Source organism: Eurosta solidaginis, chromosome 1, assembly GCF_040869045.1.
Source record: "Eurosta solidaginis isolate ZX-2024a chromosome 1, ASM4086904v1, whole genome shotgun sequence".
Classification (NCBI taxonomy): Eukaryota; Metazoa; Arthropoda; class Insecta; order Diptera; family Tephritidae; genus Eurosta; species Eurosta solidaginis.
The window spans coordinates 342,243,438-342,256,840 of NC_090319.1; the positions used below are offsets into that span (position 1 = coordinate 342,243,438).

Genomic DNA, 13,403 nt, shown 5'->3' on the forward strand with positions numbered 1-13,403 from the left:
TCTCACATACACATGTTGGACTCTTATCGGACTTAGAATATTGAGCGTACGAAAAATATTTGAGGGGTTAATAATTTTTATAACTTTCGTTTGCTCATAATTTTATCAAATTAGAGTCATAAAATACTCCTGCGTGATCAATTGTGTGAGGCTCATATTTTTCACACATTTCGGCCGTATTTCGGAATCTGAAACTATAAGCGATCCGAGAACGTTCTAGGGGATGTCTGCATATTTCTCTTGTCCGTGAGATTATTTATGTTTAGTTTAAATGTGATTACATATTTAGTCAATAGTGTGCCATGGAAGCCAGATAAAAGTTTGTCTGCCATTTTTAGAGCGTTACAGTCAGATAAATAAAAAATCAATACTTAAACAAACAAAAAACAAAAACTAAGGTGGTAATGTTGTAAGCGCATGCATGAACATATGTATGCTAAAGTTTTGCGTTTACGTAATTGCATTGATACATACATATGTATGTACGAATGTGTGTAAGTACATATGGACAAACAATATGCATTAAAATCTAAGATATAGATAAATGCACATAAATAAATAGGGTAGAATAAGGTAATGACAGACGCTCAATCAACATCCTGGCAGCTTAGCGTTGTCGACTTTTGTTTAAAATATTAGCAAAATGAATAAACAAACAATGACTAATACATAGATACAGTTACTCAACAAAATAAATACACACTTGGTTTATGCTGAAACCACATTCAAAAAAATGTCAAAGGTTATTCAAAGGTAAAATTTCAAAAATGACCATCAAAATATTAAATTTTTTTTTTCAGAATTTCTAGAAAAATCTTGAGTATGCAGTTTTGTAGCCCAATAAATTTTAGTATAATAATGTGCAAGTTAGAAATAGCTCAAAATTTTTCTTGAATTATCAGAATTTTTTTCGGCGAGGGTGTTGAGCAATTTCCCACATACAAAATGCATTTTTGTTCATGCGATGTATGGAAGAAATTGCTCAACACCATCGACGAAAAAAATTTTGAAAATTCAGGAAAAACTTTGAGCTATTTCTAACTTGCACATTATTATACTAAAATTTATTGGGCTACAAAACTGCATACTCAAAATTTTTCTAGAAATTCTGAAAAAAAAAATTTGAAAATTTTGATAGCCATTTTTGAAATTTTGATTAATTCTCCTTACCTTTGACTTTTTTTTTGAATGTGGTTTCTTTTAGAGAATTTGCGATATTTTAAATGAAAATTATCAATTAAGCTGTGAGCAACTGCATTTGAGTTTTTTTCAGCAGAAACCAATTGTGTATGTAATTTGTTGAGTAACTATATATCGACCCGCTGAAAATGCATTCGTAAGAGACACGCCCAATTTGAAAAAAGGTGGACAAGAAAGCAGCTGGAATGGAATTTACAAAAAAAAACTAAAACCAATTATCTAATCGTGCATATTTGTGGCATGTTCTATAAAAACAAATTTCCGCCATTACAATGGTCAATAGTAACATACACACATATTTGTATATATCAATTTAACTTTGTAAACTTTAAGCCTACTGTCACCCTCGGTAAGGATAATGACGTAGTTGCGTTACGTGTGCCTTATATACTGCAAACAGAAAATAGTTGTGCCAATGCAAACACTCAGTCAACCGCAAAGCAAAAACAAATACGCTTACAAGTACAGGGTCGGAGTTACCTTGAGGACAGCTGGCCCCTTAGTCTCATATCGACTGCTAAGTGGCTTATCACCATATCTCGGCTGACGTTTCGAAAACGTCTTATCTCAGAAAACGGTTCCTTTGAGATTGAGTTCAAATATATATATTAAGGTGGGTCGATTTTTCGATAGGATTTGGGCTCAGGAAAAAAGTTCCACTACGCATACCCAAAAAAAAAATGTCGAGCCTGCGAAATTTCATTTTTTTTTACTTTTTTTCGACTTTGATTTTGAAGGTTTTTTTCATGACCTATTAAAGATTTTCATATGTATACCCTGTCCGACCCAAAAAAATTTTTTTTTTTTTTTTTTTTCAAAAAACTGTTATCGACAACCATTTTAGCGGACATTTTAGGGTCGGACAGGGTATACATGAAAATTTTACAATCAAATGAACATTTTTTTAGTAGGTCATGAAAAAACGCTTCAAAATCGAAGTCGAAAAAAGTAAAAAAAAAAATTTCTCAGGATCGAAAATTATTTTTTTGGGTATGCGTAGTGGAACTGTTTTTCCTGAGCCCAAGTCCTATCGAAAAATCGATGGCGCGATATCGGTTAATAAATCGACCCAGTCTAATATATATATGCCTATATTATTTCGTTTTTAGCGCGGAGTCATATACAAGTTTACGCCACTCTTTAACGAGGAATCAAAAACACAAATTCCATGTTTATTATTTTTAAATTTTTTGGGTTTACTGTCAAAATCATACTGAAGGCGATATGTCAAATCATATAAAAAAGTACCAATCAGCTGATCCACCACCAACTTGCCTAAATTTTCGTTACGTGTTTATGTCAAAGCATTATGTCTCTTTTCTTTTTAAATAATTTCCATCATAAACACATTGGGAGGAGAAACATCAAAGTTCAGTAAGATATTTCTTGATCAGTTTTACGTTTAACGATCAGTGACTGAAAACCATTTTCACTTCAACGATAACTTTGCCACTGTCAAACTATTTCCAAAAATTATAATTAGCTTTAGATCTAATGAATGAATGGTGGAATCCAATATACCATTTCAGGGATATTTTGATTTAAAAAATTAGTTTCGATCACGCATCGTAAAACGTAATTCGAAAATGGTTTCTTTAGCCTAAGCATTTCAAATTGTTTGTTGATTCCAAAAGAGGTAAATTTGGTTCATACGAAAATGCAGGAAACGATTGTCAAATAAAATGGACGTTTTCGATAACAAAGTACGTCTTGAACCTCTTGATACTGAAGAATCGTTGAATGAATGAAATACATTTTATATGCAATCTCGTATGTAGAAAAATAGTTTGCGAATGGGTTGGATAAAAATATCTAAGTGAAAATAGTTTTTAATAATATTTCAAAAGTCTGTCAAGCATATGGATAAATTATTTTGTCTGCTCGAATCCGCTACTAATAATCGATTATTCGAAACCCGATTACGGCTTCGCAACTATTCGACTAATCGATTCAGTTAACAAACGTTGTCTAGTTAAACAATCTATTACCAGTAATCGACTTATTGTTTGCAGCCGCTTTTTTAATGAGTTCTGCGACGTTGTAGAACTATGCAGCTCACATATTTTGCACTTTGTAATGTGGCATCATGTCCAAGAACGTCCTTACCCAACGACGTTTCCGGAAACTAATTTTGCAGAAAAGAGTTTTATTTTTGTGAGGAAAGGTAGGTCAATTTTCAATCACTGCAAGCTTATACCTATTCAATTTCTTCTAAGTACTTTTTTACATTCTAACACACTTCTAGTTGTGCTATGCGATATTATCGTCTCAATGACCGCTTGATTGTCAATACAAAAGTTTACGCGATAGCAGATTGCAATGTTTTCTTCCAGTATCTCTTCTGCTTTGGTCACGGCTTCCATTACTGCCTGTAAGACAATGCCAGCTTGTACGATCTCTTATTATCGGATACCATAGCTATTTAGAGCAGTGTAATCTAAAAATTGGTCTTTAAGGGAGGTTTCACTGTACATAAAAATTTTGTCAAATAATTCCACAACTATTGATCCTTCACCTTCAAAGCTCTAAATCCGGTTTTGTACAAATATGCAAGTATACGGAAATCAAGCCATAACGCCTACTTGCATGATATACAAAGAATGCATGTAAAAATATGTATGTGTATGTGTATGTGTATAGGTAATATAGCCAAGTAAATATTTGTAATTAAATCTAAGGAACATAACGCAACGCAAACCAACTTCTAATTGAACTTAATTAAAACTCAACTTGAAGAACTAACTAACAAAATTGAAGAAAAAGGAACTACATATGTATGTATGTACGTATGTAAAGCTCAACAAAACGCCACAAAATGCAACTCTTTTCTTAGGATATCTTACCCTAACAGGTATAAGGCGCCTCAGTGATTTTGCCTGGAAGAAAATATTATTAAATATTTACTTGTCGTACACACACACTACTACACATAACCAGCACATTGAATCCCTATGTTACATTGTATATGTGGATTATAATGAGCTTTCAAGGTGTTTAATATGTATGTATATGTGAGTATGTGGCTGGAGTAGGAGTTTTGCTACATGACTTTGTAACTGAAGTCAATATTGGGTTTGCATGTATGTGTGTTATTTTTTAGAATACAATTATATTTATAAAATGTTAAACGTATGTAGCATAAATGTGTGAAGATAAGTAAGAGTGTAGCAAATGGAGTGTTATTTAATATATGTGACCATATAGTTCTCAATGCTGCGCAACATTATCAGGCTTACGAGCGGGAAGACTTAAGCTCGCCATGAATGTGCCTGATCCAGTAATAACAAATATTTTCTTACTATATCACTCTTTTGGATGCTTTTATGGAATCTTGTGTCAAAGTGTTGTGGAGAAACATGATCAAGGTGCTTTCAGGGAAATATTTGTAGAAAGAACGCGAAAGGCTAAAGAGACTAATAACACATTTTAAATAATTGTTATACCGATATACTTTTTGGTGCTAAAGGATTATCCTTTCAGGAGCATCCTTTCTAGCGGCGACCCACCCATGAAAGTCGCTTCAGTGAACGGCATTGGTATTGGTTTTGGCAAAATACTTTACCCTCAACCTTCGCATCCAACTTAGACTCATACGTTAAGAGATTGACCATGCTCTCGTCCAATATTCTCCACTCCATCCATTCCCTGAGGGAATATAAGTAGGGAATGGAGCAACAAAAGCGGGAGCTGACACACAGTAGTATGTGCTGCCAGGGATGAAGTCGAATTCGGTCAGAATGCTGAAATGCCCATAATTCACAAGCCTATATCCCACGTTACGTAGCCATATGGCCAGGTGGACTGCGGCCATTTTACCCCCGATGTCAACCGGTACCAGATTCAGCACCACCGCCAATCTCTGCACTGCATTCAACCTTTTTACGACCTTTGTAGTGAACGCCAAGCGTTTGCCAATCACTCCCTGACTTCATTACAAGGCAACTGAAGCCAATCTAGCCCTGTCCTCCACAATGAACTACCGTGACAACCTGCTGTCAAGAATAATGCCAAAGTACTTCATCCTGTCAGCCAGCATCTGTGGTACTCCGCTAGAGGGAGTGGTCTAAATTCAGGAATCTTCGTCCTGCGCGTAAACAAAACGAGCTCAGTTAAAACACAATGTTCTCAGATAAACTCAGATAATTGAACCTAAATCTATCCATAAAATAACGAAATTGGCAATACCCCTTGTTTAAGCGACTTAAAATATGAGTTTTTTTCTTTCGTTTGTTTCATAAGCGCTGAAATTCTCATCCGGCTTATGAAATATTCTAAAGACATAGTTTTAGTTTTTAATTTAAAATTGAGGTTCTTCGAGTAGAAGATGGGGTGCCAATACCTCAGAGCCCAGTGCTCGCCTCCACATCACATTTTGAAAGGGGTCTTCAAATAGAATATGAGGTGGCTCATTAGAGCGAAACCTCAGAGTTCCCTATGCTCGCCCCAAATTAAATAAATAGAGGTTTTTCTAGTAGAAAATGGGGTGCCAATACCTCAGAGCCCCGTTCTCGCCTCCATATCACATTTTTAAAGGGGTCTTCAAATAGAAGATGAGGTGGCTCATTAGAGCAAAACCTCAGAGTTCCCTATGCTCGCCTCAAATTAAATAAATAAAGGTGTACCGATGCTTTGCATCGTCCCGTGTTTTAAATACACCATAAACTAAATACATAAAGGTGTACCGATGCTTAGCATCGTCCCGCGTTTTAAATACACCATAAACTAAATAAAAATAAAATACAGTCCATTAAAATAATAATTTATAAAATTATAAATTTAAAAAAATTCTTGGTTGCAGTGGGCTTTGAACCCGCAACCCCAAGCGTCTGAGTCGGGTACGTCATCCACTGTGCCACGACTCATACGCCTACAAGCACATCAAATTACTCCTTTATAACTCACATTAAACTGCTCGCCCTTAACTGCCCCACGCTTAGCTACCCCTATTAATAATCTTAATATATACGTTCCATCTAGACGTGTGTTGGTGACTGAATACCCCCTAAAGCTGTGCACATTTTTTGGTTAAATTTTGTGTGTGTCGTCAAGAGGATGTAAGCATGCGTTGGATTGGTCTGTTTTTTCTCTCATCTCTTTGGGTAGTGAACCAGGGGCCGCCGTACTTAAAAAAAATGTTTATGTTGCGATTTTCTTGAAATTCGGTACAGGAGTACCTCTTTGACCGGGGAGGAGTATTATTAGGCAGTACGACGGGTCTATAAAGATTACATACATGAAAAAATTGAGGCGGGAGAGGGAATTGGAATAGCAAAAGGAATAGAAGTGGAAATGGGAAAGTTAGCTTAGATAGGAGTGGGATTGAGAATGGGAAGGTAGTAGTAGTAAGAGTAGGAGTGGGAGTGGTAGTGGTAGTGGGAGTTAATGTGTGAGTGTGAGGGAATAACTCGAAAAGGAATGGACAACGAAGATAAGAAAAATAGAAAATTAAGTCAAAGAGAATAAAATTGGTATTGAAGAGGGGAACACGTGGCTTAATTTTTGAATGTAGGCAAAACAATTTTGGACAGAAAAATGTCTGTTGGGTACTCTAGTATATAGCTAAAAATAATGCATTATGTGGACACGCGATTTAAATGAGTAAGCCTAAATTCGAAAGCGTATTAAGAAACGACCAATAATATTTAGTATAATCCATTAAATAAGACTCGTCAAATTTCATTCCATGATCAATCATTTGAAAGTTGAAATTTGAAGGAATTACGTTCTTTAATTATATTAAACAAGTGCGCTATGAAGATAATGAAATTTTATTAGCTGTATCTTCTCAAATGAGGGAGTATAATTTTTATTCCCATGAATTAATTTTTTATCAACTGAAAGAATGAGCAATTTATAACAAAACGCTGTACATACATTTGTGTTGGTATATAACCGTAGAAAAGTTCTTCAATCTAAATGAAATGAAATGCAATTAGAAATATTAGAAATGCAGAAACTTTGAGTGATAAAAACAATTTTCAATTAACACTTCCATAAATGACTTCAATGTAGACGCTTACTAAAATGTCATATGCATTACTTGTTTATATGAGTAATAAGCTACTACTAGAAAACAGAACGAGAGCGGATATATATGTAAGTCTTCAAACATTCAAGTACACAAATATTAAATTCTTCACACGGCATGTGGCTGTGAAAAGCTTAAACATTTGTTAAGTTAGCTTTTTCAAGTCGATCCAATACATACTCTTACATACCTACATATGCACATACATATACATATGTAAAAGGACTGTTAGGCTGTAAGTCGCCTAAACGCAATCAACACCCCCATAAATGTTTCTATATAGAAATGGGCATAACCGAAGTGGCTACATTAAGGTCATCGTCACGCTGTTGATAGCAGTTTAAATCTTAATTAAATTTAATTGAAGTTGATGCTGAAGCATTTTTCTTCTTCTTCTTATTCTTCTTCTTATGCAAGTATGCATATATAGTATTTCATTTAATCTTTGATATGACATATAAAGTACATTCTATATTCATCATTCAGCACGTTCCATAAATGTGAAGTTGGAGGCCAAAAGCAATTGCCCGATAAAGAAAAAGGGGGCAACTCGTCAGCACGTCAACTCATCAATCCTAGCTACTGAATGCTCCAAATGCGCCTGCACTTGTTTGAAGAAAATGCACACACACACACGTAAATGGGAAATCGCATGCAATCTGAAGTACACACCCACGCGCTTGCTAGGGTCGTAATTTCTTTGTATATGCTTACAAGCGTATGAGCAGATACATCTGTCACAAGTGCATTTATGCTGTTCATAAATGTATGTATATATATCGAAGTAAATACATACATATGTACAGTAATTCGCTCTCTTAATGGGATAGTAAATTTTATTATTTTTTTTTTTTTCTCTTATAGAATGAGACGCGAACCTGACGAAATTACAGTTCCTCCCTAATTGGTCTGTTTGTTTTATCATTTTGCAAAGCCTTGACAGATTAGCCCTTTGTCAGTTTTTTTTTAAATTTGATTATAATTCATTAATACTACTTTAGAACTAATAGAAACCCCTTCGCGTATTTTTAATTTGTTCGCAAATGTTTTAAAACCTCCCATCGCCCGAACTCTTCTTCACCACGTTCTATATTCCTCTTTGTCTTTTCTTCTTATTGCTGTTCCTCCACCTCTACCCCTACCCCTACCTCTGCCACTACATTTATCCTTACCTTTACCGATGAACGCGGCTAAGCTTTTGTTGTTTTTCAAGCCCAACGGCGTTCCAGATAAGCAGACATTTAAATTATATATTGTGACTGTGTTTCAAGACGAGGCCTTAGATGTAGATTCAGCCCTAGCATAGTCCTAGCCCGAATCAACAGATTTCATCCATACACTCACCATTATGTCAATAACGTTTGACCTATTCATTTGAGTTCTCCTGGGTGAAAGCTCATGTCGGTATTATTGCAGATGAAGCGGCTAAAAAGACTAACAACAACTCCCTCCTATAATGCATGCCCACTCAACTACGCTACGCTCCATGAACATTAAAAGATTGCTGAAACGTGACATAGTGAGTTTCGGAACGAACCAACCCAAAGCGGCACTAAACTATTCTTTCAATCATCCGCAAAAGCTGAAAGTTATGGTCACATGCTTGGCATATCTTTCGAAAATACTCTAATCCTAACAGTTCACAACTATTGCAAGGCGTATTAAAAACGTTTTAAAATCCTCGGAAGCCGATTTTGTCCATGTGATTCGACAACATCACAAACAATCAGCCATCTTTTGTTTGACTGTCTAGCCCTGTCTGTCTGAAAGAGCCCAAAAATCTCATACAAGATCTCAACGGAGGTCCATGCAAGATAATGGAAGTCATTAAACACTAGCACCTAATAAAATCACTTAAAAAATGTGTTTATAATATTATTAGTACTCTAAAAACATTGGCTCAATTATATGGTTGGCTCATCACATCAGCTGATTTTATTTATTTCATTGCATGGTCGATGGGATTGTCAAAAGAAGATAACAAACTCAAAATGAAACCAACGTATTGGCAACATTTTCTTACACATACAAAAACTGCTAAGTTTTATGTTTCCATTCCATGCCATTCGCACCAACAGCAATACACAGATTTTGACAATTTGAACAGATATATTTTGTTATTGTACAGATGAGCCAACCAAATAGTTGAAACTTGCTAAGAACTTTTAACACACAGTTTATTATTTGGTAAAATTTCAATGTATGCCACGCCTTCAAAGATCCCTGCACTCGCTTTCAAGATCCTTCAATGAAGACAATACCATAAAGGCCATATGTGCTTACGTACATATTAGGGGCCCTAAATTCCTCGTGGAAGATTGCTCCGTATAAACTCTTTGTAAAGACAGTCTTTCGTAGTTTTCCAGCACGTAGTGACAGTGTGCATAAAAAGGATCCTTCGCTTGTATGAAATCGACTTAAATCGTCGTGTTTCCACTCATACTTATGCGCTATATCTCCAACAAACGTGAAACCCTTTAATCGATTCCTTCCACCGGTATTGCCCGGTGTTCAACAATAACATGGTTTATACTCCCAATTTAAGGGACTATTATCATAAGGGAGCCAGCTTTGTAGGACTACTTGAAAGTTGTGGCATTATTCTTCTGTGTAAGCTATTTTATTTTGATACTCATTAATGATCGAAAAGCTTTTATAAACAAAAAGGCAGTTTCTATTACTTACTTACTTAATTGGTGCTTAACCGTCTAAACGGTTATGGCCGTTCAACAAGGCGCGCCAGTCGCTCCGCCAACCGGCGCCAATTGGTCACACCAAGGGAGTTTAAATCGTTTTCCACCTGGTCCTTACAAGGGAGTGGGGGCCGCCCTCTACCTCTGCTTCCATAGGCGTATTCCGATAGAAACACTTTCTTGGTCGGAGCATCATCTTTCATTTGCATAACATGGCCTAGCCAGCGCAGCCGCTGCGTTTTAATTCGCTGGACTATGTTGATGTCTGCGTATAGCTCGTACAGCTCATCATTAAATCTTCTTCGGCACTCGCCATCGCCAACGGGTAGAGGTCCATACATCTTTCGAAGAACTTTTCTCTCGAACACTCCCAAAGACGCTTCATCTGCTGTTGTCATAGTCCATGCTTCTGCCCCATATAGCAGGACGGGTACGATAAGTGACTTGTAGAGTATGATTTTCGTTCGCCGTATGACTTTTCAGTTGCCTACCTAGTCCCTTGGTGTGACCAATTGGCGCCGGTTGGCGGAGCGAAGGAGCGACTGGCGCGCCTTGTTGGACGGCCATATCCGTTTAGACGGTTAAGCGCCAATTAAGTAAGTAAGTAAGTAACCTAGTCCAAAGTAGCATTTATTGGCAAGATTAATTCTTCGCTGGATTTCAGTGCTGATATTGTTGCTAGTTTTGATGCTGGTTCCCAAATAAACGAAGTCTTTTACTATTTCGAAATTATGGCTGCCAACAGTAGCGTGGTTGCCAAGACGCGTATGCGCTGACTCTTTGCTCGATGACAGCAGGTACTTCGTTTTGTCCTCATTCACCATCAAACCCATCTTTACCGCTTCTTTTTCCAGTTTGGAGTAAGCAGAACAGACATAGCGGCATATAGGCAGCTCCTTTTCGTGCTGTCGAAGGCGGCTTTAAAGCCGACGAAGAGGTGATGTGTGTCAATTCTCTTTTCACGGGCTTTTTCCAAGATTAGGCGCATTGTGAAAATCTGGTCGATTGTAGATTTACCAGGTCTGAAGCCGCACTGATAAGGTCCAATCAACCGATTCACGGTGGGCTTCAATCTTTCGCACAATACACTTGAAAGGACCTTATATGCGATATTAAGAAGGCTGATTCCACGATAGTTGGTGCATTTTGCGGTATCCCCCTTCTTGTGGACTGGGCAAAGAATACTTAGATTCCAACCGTTGGGCATGCACTCGTCCGCCCATATTTTGCTAAGAAGCTACTGTATGCCCCTTACCAACTCCTCGTCGCCGTACTTGAATAGCTCCGCAGGCAATCCATCAGCGCCCACGGCCTTGTTGTTTTTCAATCTGGTTATTGCAGTCTCTATTACGTATAAAAATTTATGATTTTTTTTTTCAAATCTAATTGTGTAGTTTTTCTTCATTTTACTTCATTCTGCACTATAAAAAAATTTGCTTCTGACAAAACGCTATTTCCAAACAAAAAATAGAAAATCCACAAAATACTGTAAAATGTGATTGTTCCATTCCGTTTATGAATGACTGTATTTTCATATATACCAACTGCCAGCTTTCATTGTACCAACACACAATCTAATAAATATTTTATGCATTTTCGTGTAAGTACATAATTTGTTAATGCATAAATGACGCTTTAGGTTTACATCAGCGCCTAGGCGGTGGGCGCGGTGTCGAAAACAATATGCCAATGACGGCAAGTGACAGACGATGCAACCTGTCATGAGGTTTCTTTTAATTCGCCAGATGCCGATTCGGACTTGACTTGTTGAGGACCATCATCACACACCTATTAAATTACATACCAATATACATACCTATAGAGATATGCAGTATGTGTGTAAGATAATTTGCGAATACCAAAAAATGTCCTATTATCATATGATCAAAAAGCTTACAATATAAGGCCTAACATTTGTAAAGAGTTCAGTTGTATACATTATTAAATATATATCATTTTATTTTGAGATACTGAACTGATGATATATTCAGACATTTGGTTAGACTATCTCTTTCTCATTTAAATACAAGCTATATCTATATATATAAAAATGAATTGCTGTTCGTTAGTCTCGCTAAAACTCGAGAACGGCTGAACGGATTTATCTTATCTTGGTCTTGAATTATTCGTGAAGGTCTAGGGAAGGTTTAAAAGGTGAGAAAAATTCGAATACTTGCCGGGAAAATACTCAAAACAGCATATTTCTATTTCCCATACAATCTAATATATAAAATTCTTCTGTCACGGTGTTAGAGGCTTAACTCCTCCGAAACGGCTAAACCGATTCTCATGAAATTTTGTGAGCATATTGGGTAGGTCTGAGAATCGGCCAACGTCTACCTTTTTTTACCTACGTGCCTAGGGTATTGAGATCAAAACGTGGACCCGGGTACCCCTAGAATGTGTTTATACAATATGGATATCGAATGAAAGCTGTTGATGAGTGATATAGTACAGGATAATTTTCATACCCATGGGTGACTAGGGTCTAGATATATAGGCCAAAACGTGGACCCGGGTACCCCTAGAATGTGTTTATACAATATGGATATCAAATGAAAGCTGTTAATGAGTGCTATTGTACAGGATAATTTTCATACAACTGGGAGACTAGGGTCTCGAGATATAGCCCAAAACGTGGACCCGGGTACCCCTAGAATGTGTTTATACAATATGGATATCAAATGAAAGCTGTTGATGAGTGCTATAGTACAGGATAATTTTCATACAACTGGGAGGCTAGGGTCTCGAGATATAACCCAAAACGTGGACCCGGGTACCCTTAGAATGTGTTTATACAATATGGATATCAAATGAAAGCTCTTGATGAGTGCTACAGTACAGCATAATTTTCATACAACTGGGAGGCTAGCGTCTCGAGATATGGTCCAAAACGTGGACCCGGGTACCCCTAGAATGTGTTTATACAATATGGATATCAAATGAAATCTGTTGATGAGTGCTATAGTACAGGATAATTTTCATACAACTGGGAGGCTAGGGTCTCGAGATATAGCCCAAAACGTGGACCCGGGTACCCCTAGAGTGTGTTTATACAATATGGATATCAAATGAAAGCTATTGATGAGTGTACCCCTAGATGAGGGCTATAGTACAGCATAATTTTCATACAATTGGGAAGCTAGGGTCTCGAGATATAGCCCAAAACGTGGACCCGGATACACCTAGAATGTGTTTTTACATTATGGGTATCGAATTGAAGCTGTTGATGTATGCTTTAGTACAGAGTAAGTTTTACACCGCTGGGTGACTACGGTCTCGAGATATAGGTCAAAACATGGAACCGGATACCCCTACAATGTGTGTGTATTATGTATATCAAATGAAAGCTGTTGCTGAGAGCTCTAAAGTTCATTGTGATATTCGATTTAGTCGCATCAACCTGGCAAAACTGATAAATATCCATGCGAAGCCGAAATAAAGACAAGAATTAATAATACCCACATACCTATTTACATACG

The 13,403-nt window shown here is 36.9% G+C and overlaps 1 protein-coding gene across 10 annotated transcripts in view; it reads right to left on the reverse strand.

Annotated features, from left to right (window-relative positions):
- Positions 1–13,403, reverse strand: part of Fas1 (fasciclin 1) — a 153,102-nt gene that overhangs the window by 103,662 nt on the left and 36,037 nt on the right. For 9 of the 10 annotated variants that reach the window (XM_067762418.1, XM_067762417.1, XM_067762414.1 and 6 more), the window contains exon 3: positions 4,044–4,076. The exons of the other annotated variant lie outside the window; for it this stretch is intronic. In XM_067762418.1, coding sequence (XP_067618519.1) covers positions 4,044–4,076 — 33 coding nt within the window. The remainder of the gene's footprint in view (positions 1–4,043; positions 4,077–13,403) is intronic. 10 annotated transcript variants of the gene reach the window in all.